This window comes from Hyperoodon ampullatus (genome assembly GCF_949752795.1).
Source record: "Hyperoodon ampullatus genome assembly, chromosome: 19".
In the NCBI taxonomy this organism is placed as follows: Eukaryota; Metazoa; Chordata; class Mammalia; order Artiodactyla; family Ziphiidae; genus Hyperoodon; species Hyperoodon ampullatus.
This window is the reverse complement of record NC_136932.1, coordinates 10,174,308-10,201,170: the sequence shown is the minus strand read 5'-3', so window position 1 is coordinate 10,201,170 and position 26,863 is coordinate 10,174,308. Positions and strand designations below refer to the sequence as shown.

The following is a 26,863-nucleotide window of genomic DNA, read 5'->3' as shown; positions in this document are numbered from 1 at the left end:
ATGATTTTTTTTTACCATGTTCATGGATTAGTTTAATTTTTTAAAATATAGTCTGTGCTTAAAATCAAGGGGTTGAATCAGGTGAACTTTCAAGGTCCCTTTCAATTCCTATGATTTTATGTCTAGGAGGCATTTGGTGGGGGAAACAAAGGGATAAGTTGCAATCAAGGTGGATCCCAGCTGTAAAGTAGATATCACTTGATGAAACATTTCATTCTCAAAACACCAGACTCCTACAGAAGAGGGCTGAGGGGCAACAATTAAGTTGGAGGGCGCGAGGTCTCGAGGCTTGTCTTGAAGCTACACTTAATAATATTTATATTAAGTTGAGAAAACAAATTGTCTTCATCAAAGGCGGAAAAGGGCTGATGGAGATCACAGGTGGACTAAGGCACCCTCAAGTCACCACTGGTCCTGCCACCATTAGGGGCTGAGCATCTTGGCAGACTTCAGGATGCAGGGAGAGGGAGCTGGTAACCTAAGGAGGGCTTTCCAATAACAAACCAGAAATGAGGGCTTCTAAATATCTTGGATAGGAGATTATAGAGTGGAGGAAAAAAAGGCATTTTTGCTGTGCATCTATTATGTTCCAGGCCGTCTGGCAGAGTAGTTCAGAACTCAAGTCTGGAATCAGATTGCCTGAGTTAGAATCCTGGCTCCACCACCAACTGTCTGTGTGAGACTGGGCAAGCCACCCAACCTCTCTGTGCCTCAGTTTTATCACCTGTAAAGTGGGGTGGTGATAGTCCCTACCTCACAGGGTTGCGGTGAGAATTAAATAAACTAATCCACGTAAAGTGCTTAAGTAATAACATGTAGTAGGTGAAAGTGAGCAGAGAACACACCTATACTTGCTATCTTGCATAACTGTTTTCCAGTCACGCCTTTGTGTACCCTGACTCAGATACGGGTTTGCAATGATGAAGATGATGATGTTGCTGGTGATGGCGGTGATAGTGATGGTGGTGACAGTGATGATGGTGATTGTGATGGTGGTGATTATGAGGGTGGTGATGGTGATGGTGATGATTACTATTATGGTGGTGACAACAACTCCTCCCCAGGAAGCGCAACAGAGAGAGTGTGGTGGGATAAGTGGGGTTGTTAGTACTCACCTTCGATCTGGTCAGCAGTGAAGTCTATCTGTGGAGAGAAACACAGAGGAATGAGGGCTGGGACTGCTAAAGCCTTCCAAAGGAAGCAGAAGCGACTTCCGCAGCAATCGGGTCACCTCCAGCAGACACTGATGACGACGGAAGGAGACTACGGGCTGCGAGTCAAACACCGGCCTCCTGACAACTGGGCCACAATTGACAGGCTGTCAAATAATGCCGCCTCCAAAGCTCTCTCAGCACCACTTGTTAAGTGATGGCTCCAAATGAGAGGGAAAGAGAAACACTCTGAATAACTCTAGAACCCACACTGACACCCTATTATAATTCCTTTGGGTCGAATGTAAATTCCGTCCCAGCGGCTGTAAACAGCCTTCTCATCCACCCCTTCAGTCTCTCCCCTTTCTACCTGATGCTGGCTTTCAACCCGCCTCCTTCAACAAAGCCTTCCCTCACCCGCTCCATCCCAGCCCCTCCTTCGGCACACATCCCTCTCAGGCGGGCCCTGGATGCTTCCTAACTGTTTTCCTGTCATGCCTTTATGTGTACTGTGATTCCTTGAAGCCAGGTCCCGGCAGGGCAGGGGATTTGCCAGAAAATGCCTGGCATAGAGTAGGCACTCAAAATATATTTGTTGAGAGGAGTAAATTTTGGGTTTTCCCCCCTAAATTCCAATCTGAGTACAGAAGAAGAAGGTGGAAGGCTCTGAAGATGAATGACAATGAACAAGCATTAGTCATTATTTTAAATTTTTTTTTTTTTTTTTTTTTTTTTGTGGTACGCGGGCCTCTCACTGCTGTGGCCTCTCCCGTTGCAGAGTACAGGCTCTGGACGCACAGGCTCAGCGGCCATGGCTCACGCGCCTAGCCGCTCCGCGGCATGTGGGATCTTCCCGGACCGGGGCACGAACCCGTGTCCCCTGCATCGGCAGGCGGACTCTCAACCACTGCGCCACCAGGGAAGCCCTTAATTTAGGATCTTGCATGTTACTTCATGGTCCTTATCTACCACCACCACCCCCTCCAATCCCCTCTCCGCTGGTGGTGGTAACCAATCCTGCAGCATCTTCTTTGTGTGCCACCATTCCTAGTCCTGATTCCGCTGCTCTGTGGCCATCTGAGGCTGACCTCGTTAATGAGGACCCCTGGAGGTGGCTGGAACGAGCTAGGAGAGCAGGAGAGGGGTTACACCGTGTTGGGAAGAGAACTCTCTGTGCCCAGGAATGGACTTTGCCGAAGGAGTAGGGGAGGGTTCGTCAGAAAGTTGAAGAAACCCCCTAAATGGGGTAAAGGATGCTTTGAATGAACCCTCTGGGGAACGGTGCAGTTTGCCTTACTTTGCAATGCTTTAAGCCCCAGGATTAAACGTGTAAGAGAAATTAGTATAACAACGTAACACCTGAATATGTGGTCATAACCACACACATTGGGCTTAAGTTTACTTTTGCTCTATTTTTGAGCAAAGAATCTTCTAAGCAAAGGAACTGGGTAAAGCATAATAATAGTGAAAATAGTCTTCATGAAAAATACCTAACTTTTTTTTCCACTTTAAAGTAATTTCAACAACTCCCAGAACTGGAAAATCCAGACATGGAAAAGAGAATTGCAACCAGATGTGAGAAATTGGGGAAGGTGGGTGGATGGAGGGAAGTGATAGGCCAAAGAGAAGGCACTCAGATGATACCACCAGGCAGCTCTTGTCCAGACTAGGCTGTCCCGCGGGAACAGTGCGTTATCAGAACAAATCAGAAATCCAGGTTTCCTGAAGGGCGAGATTGTCAGCTTTTCTAGTTAGGTTTTGCCCAGAGAGGGAGCGATGTATGACCTAGAAAACCTTCAGGTACTTTCAAGGTCTTACCCTGTGCCTCAGTTTCCCCAGAGTGTCCCATCTCTTGGCCAAGCCAGTTCTGCTTAAATTCCGCCCCTTGTAGGGAGTACCATAGATCAACCCCAGGGTTCTGGGCACAGTGGCAGGGTCTCCCAGGGCTGTGGGTACTAGGAAGTATCCTGAGAGGGCCAGGGAGGGTCATCCAGTTAGAGCTCTGGGGGCTAGTTTCTCTTCCTCTTTGTCACAGAACCAGGTCCTGAGCTCTAATTTTGATCTGATTCCTCACCACCCCCAGCCCTGCCCAAGGGCCCACCACTCCCAACCTGCTATTAATAGCCCTTCATACCAGTAGCCACTTGACCTCTTACATTCTGGTGCCAAAGCTTAAAACCGCTTCAGTCTCCAGAGGCCTCTGACCCCCTGCTTCATTGGCCCATCCCCTCCCCGTTCCATTCCTTAAGCAGCTGGGCCAGATAGCTGGGAGGCCTAAAATGACTGAGTCAGCAGGCAGGATCTACACCAGCTCCAAGGAGAGGAGCCTCTCAGGGTGAGGCGAGCGCGGTGGGACAGAGAGGCAAGAGGGCTGCGGCGGCAGAGGGAGCCTGGCCCAGCTCCTACAGCAGGTTAGAGGGAGGGTCTCGGCCTGGGCTAGGCTCGGCCACTGCATGCTCCAGATGGGAGCCCAGGCTAAGGGCACAGAAGGAGGGGTCCACCTGGGTGGGGAAGAGGGGAGAGAAGCAGGCTCTTCTCATCTTATCTAGGGCCTCCCTGCCCTCACCACCCACCCAGTGCGAGGGTCTTTGCAGGTGAAGCCTTTCCCAGACCCCAGCGCCCAGAGAGCAGTGCTCCCTCGCTCTTTATATCACCTACTCCAAGTTACACTGGAAGTTATCATTCTGTGTCTGTTCTCCATAAGATACCACACAGTCTTTTTTACTTCACTATGGTGGCCCCCGCAGTGCCTTAAAGAAAGTTTAGATGGTTGGTTGGTTGTACCGCCCTGCCATTCCCAACTTTGCTGGGCAAATTTGGGATGAGAGAGCAGGGCTTCCTCAGACAGCAGAAACTTGTTCTTGAGGGGAAAAGCCTGCAATCCAAAATGGCCCTCACCAGCCCCAACACCTGCTCCACGCCCCATGGGACCGTGAGCAGGGGATGGACACCGCAGCCCTCACCCCGGTCCAGCCCCCATGAAGTAGATCTCTGAGCTCCAGGGCAAAGAGGGTCCTGAATGTCATCCCCACCCCCATCCCAGTGGTTGAGACTCACTTACCTTTACACTCTTGGGATCAAAGGCAGGTTCCTTGGGAGGCTCAGGAGGTGGGGCAGAGGCCGGGGCTGGGGCTGAGGCTGCCTTGGCCGCGTCCTTCTTAGGCTCAGGCTTCTTGGGAGGCATGTTGTCTTGTTGGGCTCTTCCGCAGAGGTGAGACCTAGGAAGGAATCAAGAGATGCGGCGCCCAGGAGATGAGACGGGAGACTGGGCTGCCTCCCGCCCCTTTTATCCTGGGCAGGAGCCCCCACGGAGGGGCTGGGTGATCGCAAGAGCAACTGCTGCTGACTATAAAAGGAAGAAACACCAGCAGGGTACAGCTGACAACTGTGCATTGTCACCAGCTTTGGGGCTACCAGCCCCCTCCCCCTCCCCCTCCCCCCACACCTCACACTCCTCACGACCTCCACCTCTGGGTCAGGCTGACCCCTTCCTGCCAATCAGTGGACACCCAGAGGGGCCAGGGAAACAGACCTTCTCAAAAATGTCAGAGTCCAGCCAGAGAGATGAGCTGACTTGAGCAGTTGATAACCCTCTCACAAAGCCCAGGGGAGGGCAAGGCTTTTTTTAGTCCCTCCTGAACAGAGGCAGCCCACTGCACATTCCTTTTAAGCCAAGATCCTTTAAGCTGAGAGCCACTCTGGGGCCTCAGCTCTGCCCTGAGGTTCAACTCTCCGGCCTGGCGCCCTGAAGCAACAGCTGGTCCGGCCAACTCACACTATCCCACACCCTCCCAATCCACCAGGTGAAACCCTGCATCTCCCAGAGCAGGCTCCCCGGGAACTCCACAGACCTCAAATCCCTGGGTCCACCCCACAATTTAAATCATTCATTCAACAAATATTGAGCACATAACTTGTGCCGTGGAGCCAGGGTGAGAAGCAGAGAGGTTGGCTGAAAGTCAATGTGACTGAAGGTAAGGAAACTTGGGTCTCGTTTTTATATACTGTACCTCTAACTCATTCTGTGCCCCCTGGGTGTGTGTGTGTGTGTGTGTGTGTGTGTGTGTGTGTGTGTGTGGTGTGTGTGTGTAGTACTTACTGTGTATCGGGCACTGGTAGTTAAGTGCCATTCACACAAAATCTCCTTAAATCTTCACTGCAGTCCTATAAGGTAGATATTATTACTCCCATTTTACACATGAGGAGATTGAGACTAAAACTGGTCAAGTAACAAGGCCACTCAGCTAATTAGCTATAAACTGGGATTAGAACCCAGGTGTGTCTGATTCTAAAGTTTGTGCCTGAATCATTGATATTATAATCCCATGGGGACACACACACACACACACACACACACACACACACACACACACACACACACACACACACACACATCTGTGGGTTCATCAGATAGGTCAGGATGAATACCACTAAAATGTTAACAGGAGATACCCCTAAGGACTCAAAGGGTAAGGACAGGAGGATGACAGCAATTTGCAGTTTTTACTTTCTTCACTTCCTGTATTAACGGAGTCTTTACAACAAGCATGTACTGTTTTTATTTTTTTTAAAAAAGTTGAAAGTCAAAAAAAATGTTCAGAAAAACAACAACAAAAAGCTTATCCACTGCACAGAATTGCTTTGAACTGAAGTGTATGGCTCTACATTTCAGAGGATGAAGAGAAATAAAGCTGAGAGAAGCAGAAAAGTCACTTTGCCTTTCTAGGTTCAGTTTCCTCTCCCATAAAACAAGATTGCTAAGGACTTCCCTGGCCATCCAGTGGTTAAGACTTCACCTTCCAATGCAGGGAGTGCAGGATTCCATCCCTGGTGGGCGAACTAAGATCCCACATGCCTCGCGGCCAAAAAAACAAAACATGAAACAGAAGGAATATTGTAACAAAGTCAACAAAGACTTTAAAATATACATTAAAAACAAACAAACAAAGAAAACAAGATTGCTAGACCACATAACGCCTGGTGCCCTGGAGCCCACATGTGCCCATTCTCTGGGTTCCCTAAGCACAGGCTCCAGGTCCCACATCTTTCAGAGCCAAAAGGACCCTTAGAGATCGTCTCATCCCGTCTGGTGTGACAGATGAGGAATCTAAGGCCCAGGAGACTTCTACGGCGAGACATTCAGCTCTTCACAGGTGGAGCCGCGCCAGCTAAGCCCGGCTGCTCGCGTGCAGTGCTCGTACACCACCCTGCCCCTCCTGTACCCTGTATGTGCTCTCACCGCCGGTGAGCAGAGAAGCCTTCATAGAAAACTGAGGCAGGAAAGGGGGGCAGGTCTTGCCCAAGGGGACCCTAGAGCAAGACCAGGAAGCAAACCCTAGGCCAGTCCTGGTCCTGGGCTGGTCCGGCAGCTCCTTGGCTCTCTTCCCCTCCCCGCTTCCCCTCTCCAGCCTCCTCTTCCTTCCGACTCCTTGTCCCGTGCTCCCGCGTGCCTCTGCTTGCACCCTTCAGTATTCCCCGGCTGTTCTCTCCCTACTATCCTCCTTCCCCAAGGGGCTTGGGAGCTCAGTTTGTTGGTGATGAGGAAGGAGGAAAGAGGAAGCCCAGCCTCTCCTCTTTCTCTACCCCCACCCGCATCCCCTTCCTGGACTAGGTGCAGAGATACCCACACTGTAGAGAGCTGCAGGCCAGAAGCTGCAAGAGCCAGACACTACTAGTCCTGACTGTCAAGCCGCTTCCCCTCTCTGGGCCCCAGCTTCCTCATCTCTAAAGTGAGAGAGTGTCAGGAGCTTTCTATGTGTTCAACAGACACCTAAGGCTTCCTTAGCTTGCTTCTGGCTGTCAGGGACACAGAGGAGCCAGGTCTTGGGGCTCCCCCATCCCCTGCCACTTCAAACAGAACCACTCCTAGGTGTTTTATATACTGGAGGTCCCATGGTCATTTCGTAGGAAATAGTTCCATGGTTTAAAAGTTCAAAAATAACCAGTGGATGAGATGTTGAATAGAAAAACAAGGTATTCTAGTCATTCTATGAAGAAATATAATCCCCAAAAGACAGGCAGCTGTAACTCTGTCTTTTCCTTTCTTTTCTTTTTCTTTCTTTCTTCTTTCTCCTCTTTTTTTTTTTTTTTTTTTTTTTTTTTTTTTTTTTAATTCTAAAGCGAAACAAAATATCCAGACTGCTTGGGAACAGAGCTCTGAGGTTAGAAGACTGGGAATTCAGAATGGGGCTGGAGGATCTGAAAACATGCAAAGAGTGTGGACTTTAGAGGCAGACAAGCATAGGTCTGAATCCTGGTTTTGCCATTTCTAAATCTTGGGCCCAGGACCCTCAGGACCTTTAACAGTACATGTTTCCTTCTCAAGTTGTTGTGAGATTTGTATGAAATAATGTTAATTAGACACCACAAACCATCTCTGGCATATAGGAAACCATCATTGCTGTCAATTTCACTTTGTTTTCCGGGCCAGAGGAAGCTAGAGGTGTGCTCTGGTGTCTCAGGTTTCCCGGAAGGAACACCAGGAGAGGGGCCCACGGGAGGGAGGGACGAGGAAGGTGGCCGTGGCTAACTTGACTGTAAGGTGTGGGTTTAGGAAGGAGAAAGAGGTGGAAGGGAATGGGGGAGGGGAAGGACAGCAGCTGGGAACCCACAGTGTGAAATATTTGTGGCTCAGAAAGCATGTAACTGGTCCCTGGGGCCCGGCAGCCTGCCTGTCAGCGACACTCAGATGAGGAACCTGCCTGCCTGAAACCTCAGTCGGGGAGGAGATGCTCCTCAAATCAGTTTCTGATTCTCTTTAAGCAACCCCAGCTAAAAAAGTGGCTGGCGCTTCAGAAGCTACGAGAGGGGAGCTGTGGTTTCCCAGAAGGAGCTGTGTCGAGCATCACGATACCTGACACTAGCCTTGTTATACTAAAACCCACGATGCCCACAGTTCATGAGACCCCCAAGAACTGGAGTCAGAGCTTCCACTTTCTTATGGTCCTCATTCTGCTTCACAGCCACTGACTTTCACCTTCCAATTTCATCCACCTAGAGTACCCTTCACAGGACCTAGGGCAGGGTTGACCAATCAGAGCAAAGGAAAGGAAGAGAGCCGGAAGAAAGAGGCAGAAGTATAAAGAGGCAAGCATAGTAGCAGGTACTTGTAGCCTAACTACTGCCTCTGGGGAGGCATCGAGGGGTCCCCAGCCAGAGCTGCTCCAGCCACTTGAATGCTGCCACTGGAAGAACCTCACACTCAGCAGATGGAAAACGCAGAACAGAATTTCACACCAATCAGCTTACACCACGTGTCAAATCTGGACAAATGCACAGACGAGAACTGACATCAGCCCTCCTTTGGGCTGGGCTTCCACACACTCACACATCCTCCTCCCTTCACCTCTAACCATGTAGGGCCTGTGTCCTGCCTGCCTGGGATCAAATGATGCTGACAGCATGCCTGGCTGTTAATGCTTTGTTCTTGTCACCTCCCCCTGCCTCTTCCAGACAGTGTCTCAGAAGCTAGACATCATGGGGCGAAGCCCTGGCCAACACTACATTTATATGTCTCTGTAGAGGACACTGGGTAAATCGGGCTCTGCCACAAGGGAGAGGTTAAGAGGGCCCACTCAGGAGTTAAGAGTTCTGGGTTAGAGTCCTGATTGATTTGTCCATTAGGCAAGCTAGTTAACTTCTTTCTGTCTCAGTTTTCCCGTCTGTAAAATGGGGCTGCTAATATAACCTCACAGGGTGATTGTAAGGATTAAATGAGTTAATACAGATGCTACACTTAGAGCAGTGTCTAGCACAAAGCAAGTACTCAAAATCCTTAAGCTTGACTGAACCAGTGTGACTGCTGCTCCCTCTCCAAGGTCAACTACGAAAGAATTATAAACAGAAAACACTAAGAAATGAAGAAAACTGTGAGATACCCCTTGGGTGAAGGGGGGCCCTGTTTTGAACTGGTGTGGTGTGTGGTAAAGGGGTGGCTTTGGTTTACGGCAGGAGGTGGCCAGGCATGGCTGTGGAATGATAAAAAAAGAAGAGGATCTCTGGGGTTCTCATCTGTCTTTTCCTCCGCCAGTGTCTTAGAACAAACAGTGATGTGCCATCACCTTCATGACTCAAACCGCTGATCCAGGTGCTGGTAAGAGTAACATCAGGGCACTGAAGACTCACTGTGCTTGTGAGGATCCAATAAAAAATAGGAGGGGAAACTGAGCTTTGGACAGTTGTTTCCCCTCCTCATCCCCTAAACTCTCATAGCAGGAGAACTGCAATCTAAGAAGTACTTCCCGTAAGGTTGCTTCTCCCTTGGGAGGTGGGGGCAAAAGGTGAAGCCTTGACATGGGGAGTTATTTAGTGAGGTTGGGTCTGACTGACTTGGGAGTTTTGGTTCTTGAGGTTCTCAGTCTTATGGCTCATTCACCCCTGACCCTCACCCCCTGAGCTAAATGGCACTGGTACACATTGTCGAACAGAGCAACCTATGCGCCCATGGGCCAAATAACAAGACAGGTGAGGAACACAACTAATTCAGATGGATACAACCCACTTGATTACAGATTGTACCTTAAGTAGAAAGATGACAACAGATAGACCAAGATTTTAAAAGTAGCTTAATAAACATGCTTAAAGAGATGAACGTATTACCAATACGACACCAGAACAAGAAAACCTAAAGAAGAACCAAACAGAAACAAAACATAGAGAAAATTATAATAGTTGAAATAAGAGGGACTTCCCTGGTGGCACAGCGGTTAAGGGTCCGCCTGCCAGACACGGGTTCGATCCCTGGTCCGGGAAGATCCCACATGCCACGGAGCAACTAAGCCCGAGCGCCACAACTGCTGAGCCTGCACTCTGGAGCCCACGAACCACAACTACTGAGCCCGTGTGCCACAACTACTGAAGCCCATGCACCTAGAGCCTGTGCTCCGCAGCAAGAGAAGCCACCACAATGAGAAGCCCACGCACTGCAAAGAAGAGTAGCCCCCACTCGCCACAACTAGAGAAAGCCCGCGTGCAGCAGTGAAGACCCAACGCAGCCAAAAATAAATAAATAAAAATTTAAAAAATAGTTGAAATAAGAAAAACAACTTTAGTAAAACAAACAATATGTTAGGTATAAAAATAACTAAAATAGAGCACACAATAGATATGAAAAGTAGCAGACTGGACACAGCTGGGAAACATATTAGGGAATTGAAAGACAAAAGAGAGAATGTCTCCCAGAAGGAAAAAAGAAAGGCAAAGAAATAGAAAAGCTGGGACTTCCCTGGTGGTCCAGTGGTAAAGAATCTGCCTTCCAATGCAGGGGACATGTGTTCGATCCCCAGTCGGGGAACTAAGATCCCACATGCCACGGGGCAACTAAGCCCGTGTGCCACAACTACTGAGCTCGTGCTCCTCAACAAGAGAGCCCACGAGCTGCAAACTAAAGAGCCCATGCCCTCTGGAGCCCTCACGCCACAACTAGAGAGAGAAAAAAACCCCACACGGCACAACTAGAGAGAAGCCCGTGCGCCACAGTGAAGAGCCCACACCACAACGAAAGATCCTGCACGCCTCAACAAAGACCCCTCATGCTGCAACTAAGACCTGATGCAGCCAAAAAATAATAATAAAAAAGAAAAAATAGAAAAGCTAAGAAATATGGGGGCTAGAAGGAATACTGCTTTGTGATTTAGAAGGGCAATCAAGCTAAATATACATCTGAAAGAAATCTCACATGAATTCATAAGGTACATGAACAGGATGTCTGCAGCATGATTTGTGGTAGCAGGAGTTGGAAGCAATCTGGGTCTCCATCACTGGGAATGCCTGGGTAAGATGCACCATGCACCATGAAAGAGTGTGTAGCAGTTAGAAACAAAGGATTAGATACATACACAGAAGAAACATAGTGATAAGTAAGAAATTGAGGTATAAGCCACGATAATATTTCTATAAATAAAAAATATATGCATACAATCTCAGTGATATGGTATTGTATATGAACAAGCTAAAATTGAAGCTCCAAGGAAAGAAAATGCTTATTTGCGACTTAGCTAGATAGGTACAAGAATTTATGCTAAAATTGAAACTTCTCATAATGCAAATCAATACACATTTTTCTAACATAAACACACAGGATATTTTAATTGTAATCAACAGTCCTATGTAAATTGGCTGCAAAAATGACAAGAAAAGTTTAAATGTTTTGCTTGTGTTAATAAATCTTAGAGTTGCTTTCCAATTTATGCAATATCTCTTTGAATTCATGTTAATAATTCTGATTGACACAAGAATTGGTAAGTTTACTTAACTTGCACATAGTTGTGAAACTGACATGCTTTTGCTTCAAAGTCAAATCAATTCTAAAATGAAGCAATTTTTTCAATTTGGATGCAAATATTAAAAGAAAATGATTTCTTTGGTATTTGATTCACTTACTGGAAAATTTTAAAGTATGTTTGGAACAACTCATGTACATGAATCTACTTTTCAACTGTGAATTTTATGAAATCTAAATACAGATCAAATATTTATGATGAAAATTTAGCATTCAAATTGAGATAATGCTATAAGAGTAAAGCACACACTGGATTTTGAAGACTTAGGACCAAAAAAGAAAAAAGAATGTAATATATCTCATTAGTAATTTTTTATTGATTACATCTTGAAATAACATTTTGGGTACACTAGGTGGAATAAAATATATTAAAAATCTTATAATACTTGCATACTAGAAACATTACCTGTTATTCAAGAACACATACAAACAAAAGAAATACACATGAAAAATATCTGATAGTTGCCTAACGTTGTAAGAGCATAGTTTAGATGGGAAGGGTAATGAGATAAAAGGGAATAAATAAACAATTAAACAAGAGAGACCTTGCATGAACCATTGATGAAAGAAGGCTATAAATCAAGGAGAGTGATTAACCCAGTCCTCTGTATCTAAGATTCCTTGCCACCAAGGAAGGAGGAAAAAAGCAGTGAGTCACCTGAAGTCTCAGAGACCCTTAAGGCCCAGAGCACCCAAGGTAAAGGCAGAAAAGGAGAAGAAAGGTGTCTAAAATAAAAATTTCAAGGACCATGGTAGCACCGGCTCTCAGAGCACTTAAATCATGTCCTCAAACTTCATTTCCTTGGCTGTTTTAGTTCAGGTGGAGAGTGCTACATATGCCTGGCCTCATCACTCAACAGTCAGCCTAAATGGTTGAAGCTATTTTCTGTGCAGAGATCAAGGCAGTGCCGCCTGGTGACGTATCTGCGAACTGAACTGTGGGAGGAGGATGCTGCGGGGGCCCAACGACAGGTGGGTTAGAGTCTGCCTGAGGACCGAAAACAGAGCGCAGGACAGCTGGTGTTTGGCAAAGCGATTTACAGATGAAAAGCAGCAGAGAGCAAGTTGGAATCCTCACCAGTCATCCAAACTGCATTCTTCCAGACATCCTGACAGCTGCAAGGGGCTTTAGAGACCCAGAGAAAAGGGGGTGACTTGCCCGAGGTCACACTGTGAGTCACGGCAGACCTGGGACAAGAACCCAGGACACTAAGGCGACAGTGGGAGCTGGAATTGCTGATAGGGGTTCCCTCTGGGAGAGGCCTGGCCCCCAAGGGATCATGGAAGCAAGAAGGCATCAATGAAAGAGCTGGCCTGGCGCCTACAGCGTGGATGGCTCTCAGTAAGGAGGAGGTGATTCAAACTCCTAGCAGGCACTTGTTCTCAGCATTTGGGGATGTGCTTTCAATGCTAAAGATGATTCTCTTTTCTCGGTTTCCCTTTCCACCAGCTTCTTCTTTTACTTCTTGAATTCTGACTTCCCCCCTAGCACTCCATTGGTGACTTGTCTGTGGCTAGATCTGTGGTCTCAGATATCTCTAGGCCTTCTCTGCTGTACTTACAACACCAAAGATGTCACTGACCCTCCTCTCCTTTATCTCCTTTATCTACATTACTCTCATTCACTCATTCAACTAACACCTAATGAGCACCCACAGTGGGCAGTTATGTTTACTAAGATGAGTGAGAGTCCTCCACTGGCCCCAAGGAGCTCACTGTCTGGTGTGGAGGATGCAGATATATAAACAGAGTTTTAATATAATGATAAATAGTCTCACAAAGGTTTTACAAGGTATAACATAACCCCAAAAAGAAAGCATTTGGTTCTACCTGAAAAATCTATATCTCCAGTGCCAGCTTCTTTCTTAAATTGTTCAAGCTTCATGTTTTCAATTGACCTTTGGACATTTCTCACCTGAGGCACTTCAAACTCAATATGTTTTAAACCTAGCTTATCACCTATCTCCCAAATCAAATATTTGTGACACAAAAACAAACCAAGAATAATAACAAAGTCTATTTAAGACCACTATGGTGTATACTCAAGACTGGAATAAATCAAGTCTGTGGTTAATCCATTGTTGTGCAATTTATTTAGAGAACAATGAAAGTCTCTCTAGAAACTAGAAAAGGGAGAAATAAAGAATCTATTATTTGGTTGGTGTCCTCTCCAAATGATACAGATATTTTTTCTCTAGCAGTCAGACATATATGTCCCTTCTGAGGAAAAGTAGATAATAGCCAGTAAGATCATTCAATTAGCTCTTTTGGTTTGAAGTCTATAGTCACCAAGCTGCCTTCCGGTTAGAATCTTAATGCCCTCAGGAGAAGGAATTGGATAAGAATATTTCTCACTATAAATGAGTAATTCGGAACCATTTCCATTTTCCATCTTTTTTTCAGATTCAACCATCTAGGATCCTATCATAATAGAAATTTAGAGTTGCCTAGACTCCCTAGCAGCCTCTCTGCTGCATTCCTGGTCCCTACTCTCCCCTCCAATTCACACAATCCTCAGCTGTTAGCATAATCTTTCTCAAATTCCATTCTCATGAGGTCACTCCCCAGCTCAGTCACCACCAGCAGCTCCCTTGGTCTATTTTATCAGTCTAAAGTCATCAGCCTGGAACCCAAAGCTTATCAACTGTCCCCAACACCATCATTTCAACCAAGTTTATACAGCCTCCACTCCAAACAAGCTAATTTGCGTACCGTTGATCTCTTTCCCTTTGAGTCTGCATAGCCCTCCTAGCCAAGATGCATCTTCTGATTAGCCTCAACACTTCAGGCACTGCCTAGACTTTAAATCCCTCAAGGACATGTAGGCAAGGCCAGCATGTTCTCTGGGTCCAGAAAGGGGGAGTCAAAAAAGCATCAAGTTATGACCAATAAGAGATATGTTAAGTGGTCAAATCATTCAATCATCAGATATTCCAAAAATGTTTATAGATTTATAATATTTTAATATCTCTTCATATTTGTATAGGGCACTGTGCTAGGTGGTGGGGATATCATGGAGAGTCAAAGTCCCTGCCTTCAAGGAACTTACAGTAAACAAATATAATTAAAATTACCATATATACTATGAAGGAAAAGAATGACGACTCTGTGAGAGAGAACAGTAGGATAGAGCTAATTCGAAAAGATACATGCACCCCAGTGTCCATAGCAGTACTATTTATAATAGCCAAGACATGGAAGCTACTTAAGTGTCCATCAACAGATGAATGGATAAAAAGATATGTGTGTATATGTATATATATATAATATATATAAAGGAATATTACTTGGCCATAAAAAAGAATGAAATATTACCATTTGCAGCAACATGGATGGACCTAGAGTATACTAAGTGAAGTAAGACAGAGAGACAAATATTATATGATATCACTTATATGTGGAATCTAAAAAATAATACAGATGAATTTATTTACAAAATAGAAACAGACTCACAAGGTGTAGAAAACAAACTTATGATTAACAAAAGTGAAAGGGGAGGGAAGGGATAAATTAGGAGTATGGGATTAACAGATACACACTACTATATATAAAAATAGACAAACAACAAGAATTTACTGTATAGCACAGGGAACTATATTCATTATTTTACAGTAACCTACGATGGAAAAGAATCTAGAAAGGGCTTCCCTGGTGGTGCAGTGGTTAAGAATCCACCTGCCAATGCAGGGGACACGGGTTCAAGCCCTGGTCCGGGAAGATCCCACATGCTGAGGAGTAACTAAGCCCGTGCGCCACAGCTACTGAGCCTGAGCTCTAGAGCCCGCGAGCCACAGCTACTGAAGCCTGCATGCCTAGAGCCTGGGCTCTGCAACAAGAGAAGCCACCACAATGAGAAGACCGCATACCACAACGAAGAGTAGCTCCCGCTCACCGCAACTAGAGAAAGCCTGCGCACAGCAACGAAGACCTAATGCAGCCAAAAATAAATAAATAAAATAAATAAATTTATATATAAAAAAAGAAACAGTTAAAAAAAGAATCTGGAAAGATATATATATATATAGATATAGATATAGATATAGATATATATCTGAATCTCTTTGCTGTACACCTGAACTAATGCAATATTGTAAATCAACTATACTTCAATTTTATAAAAAAAGAAAAAGATAGGATGAATCTAATAATTGAGATTAGGTAGCACACGGAATATTCTGAGGAGGTGATATTAAGGCTGAGGCCTGAAGGATGAGTAGAATTTAACCAGTTAAAGAGAAAGGGAAAAGTACTTTAGGAAGAAGAAGTAATATTTGTCAAGGCTTACACTTTAATCACTCAGTCAATGTTTTTTAAACATCTACTAAATATGTAATGCTTTTCAAAGAACAATATAGAGAAATATAAGACTTGGCCTTCCCTTAGCGAGACAAGACATAAATAGAATAACCAATTGTATTAGTCTGCTCAGGATGCTATAACAAAATACCACAGACTGGGTGCCTTAAACAACAGAAATTTATTTTCTCATAGTTTGGAGGCTAGAAGTCATGATCAAGATTCTAGCAAATTTGGTATCTGGTAAGAGTTCTCTTCCTATCTTGTAGTTGGCTGCCTTCTCATTATGCCCTAATATGACATTTCCATGGTGATGTGCATGCACAAGGGAGGGCAGTAGAGAAAGAGAGTGAGCTCTCTGGTGTCTCTCCTTATAAGGACACTAATCCTATTGGATCAGGGCTCCACCCTTATGATCTCATTAACCTTAGAGGCTCCATCTGCAAATACAGCCACACTGGGGGTTAGGGCTTCAACATATTAATTGGGAGGGGAGGGGGACATAAATATTCAGTACATAACATCAATCAATAAACAAAAAATAACAATAGGAACAGGTATAGCACAGGGAACTCTACTCAGTGCTCTGTGGTGACCTAAATGGGAAGGAAATCTAAAAAAAGAGTGGATATCTATATATATAGATATAGATATAGATACGGATATATATATATATAACTGATTCACTTTGTTGTACAGCAGAAACTAACACAACATTGTAAAGCAACTATACCCCAATAAAAATTTTTTAAAAATAATAATAGGAACAGAATGAGTTTATTCTATTCATTCATTAAACAAATAAGGATGAATACCCATCATGTACAGGCATATCTTGTTTGATTACATTTTGCTTTGTAACCTTCTACAAATTGAAGGTTGTGGTAACCCTGCATCAAGCAAATCTATTGGCACCATTTTTCCGATAGCATTTGCTCACTTTGTGTCTCTGTGTCACATTTTGGGAATTCTCACAATATTTCAAACTTTTTCATTATTATTATATTTGTTACAGTGATCTGTGTCCAGTGATCTTTGATGTTACTACTATTACTTGCTGAAGTATTTTTAAATTAAGGTATGTACATTTTTTAGACATAATACTATTGCACACTTAACAGACTACAGTACGCTATAAACATAACTTTTATAAGCACTCGGAAGACAAAAAATTCGTGTGACTTGCTGTGTTTTGCTATTTGCTTTATTGTGATGGTCTTGAATACAACTCACAATATCTGCAAGGTATGCCTGTACCAGATACTGTATTAAGGGTGGAGAATACATCCTGCAACAGGCAGACAAGGCTTCTATCACGGAGCTTATAGGCTAGATAGGAAGTAATCACAGTAAAGGGCGATAAGAGTAATGACAAGTATGTTAGCACTCGAGCAGTAGCAGGGATAAGCAACCTATCCCTGTATTCCAATACATCAGAAAAAATCTAAAGAAGTATATTTGGAGGATGGGCAGAGATAGCCAAGTGAAGCGTGGAATTAGAGTGTTCTTGACAGAGAGAGCAGTATATACAAAGACTGGGGCAAGAAAGTGGGTCAAGAAGTTCCATGTAGGGCTTCCCTGGTGGCGCAGTGGTTGAGAGTCCGCCTGCCAATGCAGGGGACACGGGTTCGTGCCCCGGTCCGGGGGGATCCCACATGCCGTGGAGCGGCTGGGCCCGTAAGCCATGGCCGCTGGGCCTGCATGTCCGGAGCCTGTGCTCCGCAACAGGAGAGGCCACAGCAGTGAGAGGCCCGCGTACCGCAGAAAAAACAAACAAACAAACAAAAAAGAAGTTCCATGTAGCTGGTGTAGGGGAGAGAAAAAAACCTTTTCCCTCTACCCTCTTATTTTCAAAGTCTGGGGCCCTGCAAATTAAACTGACAAAAGACGGGTTAACAGAATTTTAAAAAACGTTTTATTTACACATGCAACATGCATACACATGGGAGAATTCAGTGATAAGTGACTCAAAGAGGTGGTTAGAACTTCTGGCCTACCTATCATCTTAGCAAAGGGCAATATATTTGTGGAGAAGTAACAAGACAAAGAAACAAGGTTTGGGCCTCTAGGGGTGGTAAATTGTGGAAAGGTAAATAGATGGGGAAATGAATGGAAGATAAAGGTTATTTTAGTAAGGGTTTTTGGTGCAGACCCAGCTCAGTGCCAACCCTCTGTCTCCAGTGATAATGGTTGTTTTCCTGCTCCTTTTACAGGAGAGGGGAGAGGATACACCTTCACAAAGGGGAATTTATGTCATGCTTTTAGGCAGATAGGGGGAGGGCAAAAAGATTTATGTTTGCTGTCTTAATTGCTTTCAGTTCAAAATAATCCTCATGCCAAAGGGGCATTTTCTGATCCCCTTCACTGGAATATATAGTATCAGAGGGAGACAGGTGACTTAAGGCTGAATGAGGAGGCAGAGACTAGACCTTGGACAGCCTTGTAAGACTAGTTAAAGGGTTTGGACTATATCCTGAGAACAATGGGAAATCCTAAATTGGGGCATGTAAAAAGTTAATAAACTGAAACTTCAATTAAAATGGAGTTGGGAGACCAGAAGAGGGCGTGAGAGCAATAGCAGAGCCCAACAGGAAGAAGAAAAACTTCCTCTTCTTTCCTGGCAAGAGCTCAGCCAATGAGAGACTGTCACAACTCAGCCAAGGAAGAGCCGTGGGCTTTTTGTTTACTATAGCCCTCCTGACTTCCTTTTCCCCTCTATAAAAGAGTTCTTCTTCTCCATTTTTGCTGGGGACTTTCACGTGGCTCACCATAGTTGCAGATCCTGAATTGAACTTCTTTGCTGATCCCCAAAAAACCATTTTATTTGCTGAAGAAATAACTGGCAGTCTATTTTTTTATTTTTAATTTTTTTAACTTAATTAATTAATTTATATTTTGGCTGCGTTGGGTCTTAATAGCTGTGTGCAGGCTTTCTCTAGTTGCGGAGAGCAGGGGCTACTCTTTGTTGTGGTTCGCGGGCTTCTCATTGCGGTGGCTTCTCGTTGTGGAGCGCAGGATCTAGGTGTGCCGGCTTCAGTAATTGTGGCACGTGGGCTCAATAGCTTTGGCTCGCGGGCTCTAGAGCTCAGGCTCAGTAGTTGTGGCGCACGGGCTTAGTTGCTCCACGGCATGTGGGATCTGCCCAGACCAGGGCTCAAATCTGTCCCCTGCATTGGCAGGCAGATTCTTAACCACTGCGCCACCAGGGAAGTCCCAGTCTATTTGTTTTAGGTCAACAGTGGGGAGGCTTAGCGAGGGGGGTCCTGACATGATTAAACTTGTTTTTGGAGGTAGGTGAGACTTGAGGCAGGAAGAGACATGAAGGTGTATATTTAGGAGGTAAAATTAGTAGGGCTTTGAGACTGGATGTTAGGGCTAAAAAAAGAGAGTGGTTTCGGGTTTGGGCGATGGAGAAACTGGGATAGGTAATATTTCAAGTCAGGTAATATTTCAAGTATGAGGAACGAGGAGTTCCATACTGAACAAAGTATTTGTGAGACATCCAGTTGACAGCTAGGCACTTAGGTCTGGAGTTCTAAAAAGCGTCTGGCTGGAGATACAGATTTTGGAATGATTTTAGATAAAAAATTGAGACCATGAGAATGAAAGAGTTTGCCTAAGAAGAAGGTGTAAGATGAGAAGGCCTAGAACTGACCCCTGAAGCATTCTAATGTTAGGGGTTCTGTAAAGGAAACTGATAAAGAACAGAGCAGTAGGAGGAAAGCCAGGAGACTGTGTGATCAGAGATGCCAAAGGAAGGGGGTGACTTGATGAAGAGAGAGGAGCGAAGATGGGGGGGGTGAAGCTTCACGGTCTGGTAGTATAAAGAGGATAAGAGGCAGCATACAACAGGGACAAGAGAAGCGTACAGATAAGGGGGACTGAAGGAATTCAGAAGAGTAAGCTTACTCTGGCTATACCAGTGGGCCTGCACCTTGCCAATGATACCATGTCTAGCTTCTTGAATGGTTCCCTAAACACTGGTTTCCAAATCTGATTGAATATGAAACAGACCAAGAGGCAGGCTATGGAAAAGGATAATTTATCATGTTTGGAATAATGCTTATTGTAACCTAACTCCACTTGCCAGCTAAAGGTATGTTGATAATGGGTGATGGCAGGATGCTCAAGTGGTTGCTGGACGGTGAGTTTAAGTAGGTCAATCAGGAACAGAAAAGGAAGTAAAAATGCTCTAAAAGAGTCCATCAAAGCACAACTTCAAACAGTGTGGTCTGAATGGGCACAAAACAGCAACAGATGTGTTAGCCCAGTGAACAATGGTCAGAAAAGAGATGCTCTTTATTAGAAAAAAGAAAAAAAGGGTGGGGGTGTGGTGAATTTTAGGCAAATTCTAAGCTTAAGAGCCAGAGTGCTAAGCATCACAGAGTCTTTAAATGCTGAGCCTAGACACACATTTTCACACAAAAAATATCATCATTATATATCCTGTGTTGTGAGTTCCCACATTTAAATTTACAAGAATCAAATGCGCAGGTAAAGACATGGCAGCATGTTGTGTGAAACAGCGCTATGTGTGTAAAATAACCAAAAGCTTAGCATGAGCAGTCATATGACTCTTATGCACATACAACTATAGTCCACTTTAACAGAAGTCATCCAGATAGTAAAAGCAGTAGTCCTATTGCCTTCTAAATTCATTTGACTAAATCTGGAGTGCTGTGTTCAGTTAAAGCATCACATTTTAAGAGTAATATCGCTTATCCACCCCTGTCTTTCCATTCCCACTGCCAGTCTCTCATCTCATACCTTGTAGAGTGTTTCCAAAGATGGTCAATCCCTCCCATGGCACATGCCTTTTGCAGTGTCATTCCTCCCATCTCCTCCCGTTGAGACACAGGCTGGCCCTGTGTCTTAATCTGACCAATAAGAAGTGATGGGGTTTGATTACAGACCTAGGCCTTAAGGGGTCTCACTGCTTCCGTTTTTGCCTTCTTGGTTGCCAGCCGCCAAGTCAAGAAGCTAGGATTAGACTACTGACTGATGAGAGGTCATGCGGAGGAGAAATGAGGGGCTCAGCCAACAGCCAGCACCAAGGCCCCAAACATGTGAGTGAAGCCATCTTGGATCTTCCAGCCGTAATCAAGCCAATGATGGTAATATTCTGTATCTATGCTATCCAGTATGGGAGTCGCTAGCCACATATGTGTATTGAGTCCTCAGAATGTGGCTAGGGCATCTGAAGAGCTTCATTTTTAATTTCACTTGAATTTAACTAAACTTTAGCTAGTGGCTACCACACTGGACAGTGTAGAACACTATTTCCACTCTAATTCATCCAGCATAATCCTGCTAACAGAACAGGGCATATGGCAGCATAAAATTACCTTAGCACCTACCCCTTATGGGGCTATAAGTACACAAGCAGTGACTAGAGATGGCTGGTGGTAAAGGTTATAGCTCTGTCAACTGGTGTTTAAAACAAAACAAAACATTCCCCCGAAACATCACCCAAAGGAAGGGAGTGACCCATTCTAACCTGATTTTATCTGCATAAAATGTGAGAACCAGAAAGGGAAATTTCCACACAAATGGAATATACCATTGAGTCCCACATCTACCCTAGAGATGTCCTGATTAGGACATCAACCTTTAAAAACTGTTTTCTTCAACCAGATGGTTACCAAAGGGGAAAGGGAGGAAGAGAGGGAGAAATTAGGTGTGTGGGATTAGTAGATACAAACTACTATACACAAAATAAACAACAAGGATTTACTGTATACCACAGGGAACTATATTCAGTATCTTGTAATAACCTATAGTGGAAAAATAATCTGAAAAAAATATATATATCTGAATCACTTTGCTGTACACCTGAAACCAACACGACATTGTAAATCAACTATACTTCAATTAAAAAAAATATTGCAAAGACTGTTTTTATCATCTACCAAAATCCAAAATTTTAATAGTTCCCTGTTCACACATTTCGGGGGTAGAGGGAGCAGGAAGGAAATCTGAGAGCCTATGTGTGTTAGACACAGTCACATACATTAATGCACGTAGTTCTCTTAAAGGTTTTTTTTCAGACTAAGGAAATAGAAGTTCAGAGAGGTTGTGACTTGCCTAAGGGCCTAAAGCTAAATTAGTGCCAGAGATAAAATTCAAATCCAACCTCCGGATTTCCCAACACACCACAATGCCTCTCTTAACAAGAATAAAAATTTCTGCTCTCCTGAGATTTTCCGTGATCTTAACTCTTACCGGATTGATCTCATTCTGCATCCTTTCATTTTCTCCTTTCATTTCTTCTAAGTCTACCCATCCTTCAAAATGGTCTACCCATCCCAGTTTAAGTCTACCCATCCCAGTTTAAGTCTGAAACTTTCCTCATCTCAATGCTAATTAATTTCCCTTTCCTCTGAATTTTTACGTCACTTATAATGGGCACCACATAATGTAGCATTCTTTCTTACATTACTTTTCGTTAAATAGACCGTAATCTCTTTGAGGACAGAGGTCATACTAAATCTTTGAAGAATGGCAATCTTTCCAATTTCCAATTTCCCTTTGAGCCATGAATAGGTAGTTCTGGAATGGATGAACGACCTAAACTCAACAGACAGATACTTCTTGATTAATTAAAGTCAGCCCCAAAGTTTAAACCTTTGCTTAATCTACCGCGCACCAATTAACCCAGCAAGGTTGAACGGCGAACCGAGACCTCGGCCCGGCCACGTAACGCTCCCAGCGGACTCCCGCACGCCACGCCCAGCCTATTGGTTGCCGATTAGGCGTGCCCCAGCCTAGGGTGGCCGATGGGGCGTGGCGTGCGTGAAGGAAGGCGTGGCCGAGAAGAGGAACCTAGGCTCTGGATCACACTCGGTAGTCTCCGGTAGTCCTCGACAACTTCCGGCAACGGTCTCCTCCTCCGCTGATTCACCTCGGGTATTTCCGGTCTCCTTCGGGCCTTTTCGTCTGGCTCCCGCGCGGGTCTCTCCACTTCGGGTTTTTCCGTGTCCCGCTCGGAGGTACTCGGCAATCGCTCGGCTTCCCCCATCCCCCGGTAACGGTCGCTGGTGAGTTTAAATGAGCCGGGGCTGGCCGGGCCGGAGCCGCTACGGGGGGGGCCTGAGGCACTGCAGAAAGTGGGCCTGAGCCTCCAGGATGACGGTGCTGCAGGAACCTGTCCAGGTAATGGTAACCGTCTTCTCTGAGTCTTGGCTCTCAGCCTCGGTCGGGAAGCAGCGTATGGCCACTCCGCGGCCTGGTGCGGCCTAGGCCCAGCTGCTTCTCCCGCCTCCCCTCACGCCGGCTCCTGCCTGTCTTCTCGTCAGTTCCGAGGCCTTGCCCGCAACCTCAGCCGTGTTACCTCTGGCCCTACGTTACTTCTTCCCCTTGGTGTGAGCGGAATTCGGCAATAATACCTCATTTCCCCCCAGGCCAGCGTCCGGTGAGCCCCTCCTGTCAGCCCAGCGGCTGGGCCCCGGCCGGCGTGAGGGATGAGGGGCCGACAACTCGCCCCAGGTGCTCTCGTGCCTAAGGATGTTTGGGAGGCACGTTTGATCAGCGCTTGTACGATTTTCATAACGTTGGGGCAAGTTTGCAGGAAGAGTGTTGGTTTTGTTTTTGTTTTCTGTGAGAGGGTGGAGGGAGGGTAGGATCGGTGTTTTTAATACTAATTTCTATTTTGGTAACAGACTTTATAGTCCACGTTGCTTTTCTCGCTCAGTAAATTTCCCTCTGGACAATGATCTGCGAAGAGAACCCCAAGGCCCAGTGCTGGGGCGCAAGCACCTATACAAGGGAAGAGGGTGGAAACGGCAAATTGGGTTTTTTCCATGACCTGTGAGGGGGATGAGGAGTGTTTTATTGTGCCTGTTTACAAGGCTTGCAGGAAATGAAAGACAAATGATGGTTTTTCCATCCATACCGCACCAAGGTATGCTTTGACGCACAGCGCTCTGTTGGCATGGAAGAAACACTATTGGATTTTTAAGTGTGTGAAGCAGTGCCAAGTCATTTCCCCCCGCCATGTGAAGAAACTGAATCTTTTGTCCCTTGGGGATGGACCAGGTCTGTGAGACTTTCACCCTATCCTGTGATCTTTGACTTACTTAGAAGAGTTGACCTCTGTCAACTGCTGTCATTGAGTCGTGGACTTTCTTTATTTTGATAAAGCAAACCGATTTTAGAAATTGCTTCATGTTGCCCTTGAAGACCTGTGATGTCAAATAGTAAATATTTTAATACATCACACCTTCCATATTTCCTTAATTTTTCTTCACAGGATGAAATATCAACTTCTCCTAGTTGGCTCCTCCAGCTCTTTCCATATAGCAGCTATTCGTTTTTTAATTAATGTAATGTGGGATTCTGTCTTAGGAAGTTTACCTGTTTGTACATTATACTGGTGCTTTCAAAGCTATTTCTTTCCATCCAAATTTCTCTTACTAGTAAAGAGTCTCTTTTGAAGATTTTTTTTTTGAGGCCTAACATGAAATTAGAAGTTGCTATCTATACTCTCAAGTGGATAAGCAGACCACTCAAGTTGTTTAATTTGTGTTTCATATTTTTGTTATTTTGTCTTAATAATTAATGATACATTTGCCCTATAGGTACAGCTTCTAAAATGATAAACTAGTTTTATTGCTAGCCTATAACCACTTTTTAGTAACAATTTCAACTTGCATAAAAACATGGAGAAGAAAAGAAATATGTAGCCAACTCCTTGATAGTACCCATCAGGTTTTCTCTTTTTCCTTAAAGTACTCTTAGCAGTAATGCATTTAGGTATTTTTAAGGCTTAAGAGTCAAATTTGTCTCTCCCCGCCCCCCCCCCCCACGCACACTACCTTTGTTTATTAGATTTGGGGACAGAGGTAAGAAGTTTTAGGATATAGCTAGGTGAGAATTTGGGTTGTAATTTTTAGGATAAGAAGTCATTCAAGAAGGGATCTGGAGCAGTAGGAGGAACAGCAACTTTGGCTACGATGATAAAGATAAACTGTTGAGGGATAGTGCTGAAAACAGGAAAGAAGAGTAAGGAAGAAAATAAAAATAGAACAACTAAATAAGATACTTTTTTATAAAAACTATGATAAGCGATTGCATGTATTTGTAGAAGAATGAGTGTAAGTTGGAAAAGCGTTTCCTTTCTAGGGAATGCCTCAGGGTTTGAGGTATTACTAGGCATAGGAAAAAGTTGAGAGAAAAGATGAGCAACTGTTTTTTGCTTTTTCTCTTTTTAAAGTTTTAACATGGAATACCCAGGTTGATATGTCACATAAGCCTAAATATAAGTGCTTCCTCCAAATTATCTCTTATAGGAAATTGTTACTTTGAGTCTTTGCAAAAAATCTCTCCTATTATGAGGCAGAAATTCTGTCAATTATTTTATTTTTAAAATAACTATTTAGGGAAGACACACTAGCCTAAGTGACTTGAATCAATGCTAATTTGCATGTTTATAAAATTCACCTGATGAAATTGATTTTTAAAAAGACATTTTATATAGATTTATCAATTATTCCTGGGGGTAGGACATTTATCACTTATTCCTGGGGGTAGGTTGGATGAAGTTGTAAAAATCACCTTAGTAAGCAGTATAGTAAGTGGGTGCTTTACACATATAATATTGTTTTAGAGATTATTAGATAGTGAAGGAATACTTTTGGCTTGGGATAAGATGAACACGGACAGCATCTAACGTGGATTCAAAAGGTACCATTTTCAAGTAATAGAATTGAAGGTAGTGTATTCAGGAAAGTTGTCTTAGATGATTCGCACCACCCCCCATAATGGCTTTTCAATAAAGCTGTTTTATCCAACGAGAGTAGAAAAAAATGAAATTCCTAAATATATTTTATGCTTAAAAAAATATATGTATGTAACTAAATTGATAAATTAATAGGCATTTGACTGTTTGATCTTCATTGAAAAAATTTATATATTCAAGTTAGCTGAAACATTTTGTTTATAAAATTTTCTTTTGGAAAACAGATTACATTATATTTAGGTCCAATATAGTGTCTTGAAGACAGTGCTATATAGTACCTGAACTGAGAGAATAAGCTTTGGGATGGGGAGGTAGAGGGGGAAGTCATTACAAATATGTAGTAATTCCTTTATGGACTAGTATCCCTATATAGCCTTTGTGCTTATATATAGAGAAAGCATGAGACAAATAATCACAAATTAATAATTATAAACTGTGATAAGAAGGGCACTATAAATAGGGTGTTAGGAGAGAGACCTAATAGGAGGGTCCTGACCTAAGTCATATTTGCAATTGGACCATCAATGTTCAGAAGCAGCCTCAATGAAAAAAATCAAATTGGGAAAACTGTTATGCACCTGCTATGTGCCAAGCACAGATAAAAGACATTCTAAAACCTTCTCTAAAAAGGATGTTAGGAAAGTTCCTTTTGAGCAAATAACATTGAAGCTGAGTTCAAAGTTTGAGAAGGAAACAGTAGTTTGAAGAGCATTACAAGCAGAGAAAACAGCATGTGCAAAGTGCCTAAGACACAGCAGAACTTGGCATTGGAATAACTGAAAGAGGGCCAGTGTGGCTGGAGTTGCATAGTAATGGAAGACCATTATAAGGAGTTCAGTTTTCATTCTAAGTGTAATGGGGAATCACTGAAGGATTTTCAGCCGTGGGTTGACACTATCTGATATAGATCTTAAGATCTCTCTGGCTACTGTATGTGAAAGGTCAGGGAGGAAGGAGGCAAGAGTAAACACAATCTTAGGATGAAGGTAACCTAGACTAAAGTGGTAGCAGTGGATTAGGAAAGAAGTAGATAAATTCAAGAGATGTTTTAGAGGAAGAACCAATGAGACATGGAAATTGATTGTTTGTGGGGGGATCAAGAACAGGTACCTGGATTTCATTTTGGGGGGCACCATTTAATAAATGGAGAATTCTTTGAGAGGAGACAAATTTGAAGGAGGACAATTAAGAATTCTGTTGTGAACAAATTGAGTTGGAGATATTTGTGAAACCAACCAGTAGAAATGTGGATATGTAACCTCTAATCTTTTGAGGGGTCTAGTCTTGTTGGGAAGATAAGTATACTTAACAGGAACAACTGGATAATGTTACAAGTCAGTATGTGATTGCACAGATAACAATAAAATACAGGAAAGAGAGATCCTTGTAGACTGGAAAAAT

General features: G+C 44.0%; 2 protein-coding genes across 2 annotated transcripts in view; one reads left to right on the top strand and one right to left on the bottom strand.

Moving 5' to 3' along the window:
• Positions 1-22,143, bottom strand: part of MYL4 (myosin light chain 4) — a gene marked incomplete at its 3' end in the record, with an annotated part of 28,942 nt that extends 6,799 nt beyond the window's left edge. The window contains exons 1-3 of the mRNA XM_079725424.1: positions 22,127-22,143; positions 4,213-4,369; positions 1,116-1,143 (exon numbers count right to left, since the gene is read on the bottom strand). Coding sequence (XP_079581550.1) covers positions 1,116-1,143; positions 4,213-4,369; positions 22,127-22,140 — 199 coding nt within the window. The 5' untranslated portion in view covers positions 22,141-22,143. The remainder of the gene's footprint in view (positions 1-1,115; positions 1,144-4,212; positions 4,370-22,126) is intronic.
• Positions 22,144-22,758: 615 nt separating this feature from the next.
• CDC27 (cell division cycle 27) overlaps positions 22,759-26,863 on the top strand; it is a gene marked incomplete at both ends in the record, with an annotated part of 58,782 nt that continues 54,677 nt past the window's right edge. Inside the window, one exon of the mRNA XM_079725224.1 lies at positions 22,759-22,878. Within this exon, the coding sequence (XP_079581350.1) occupies positions 22,852-22,878 (27 nt within the window). The remainder of the gene's footprint in view (positions 22,879-26,863) is intronic.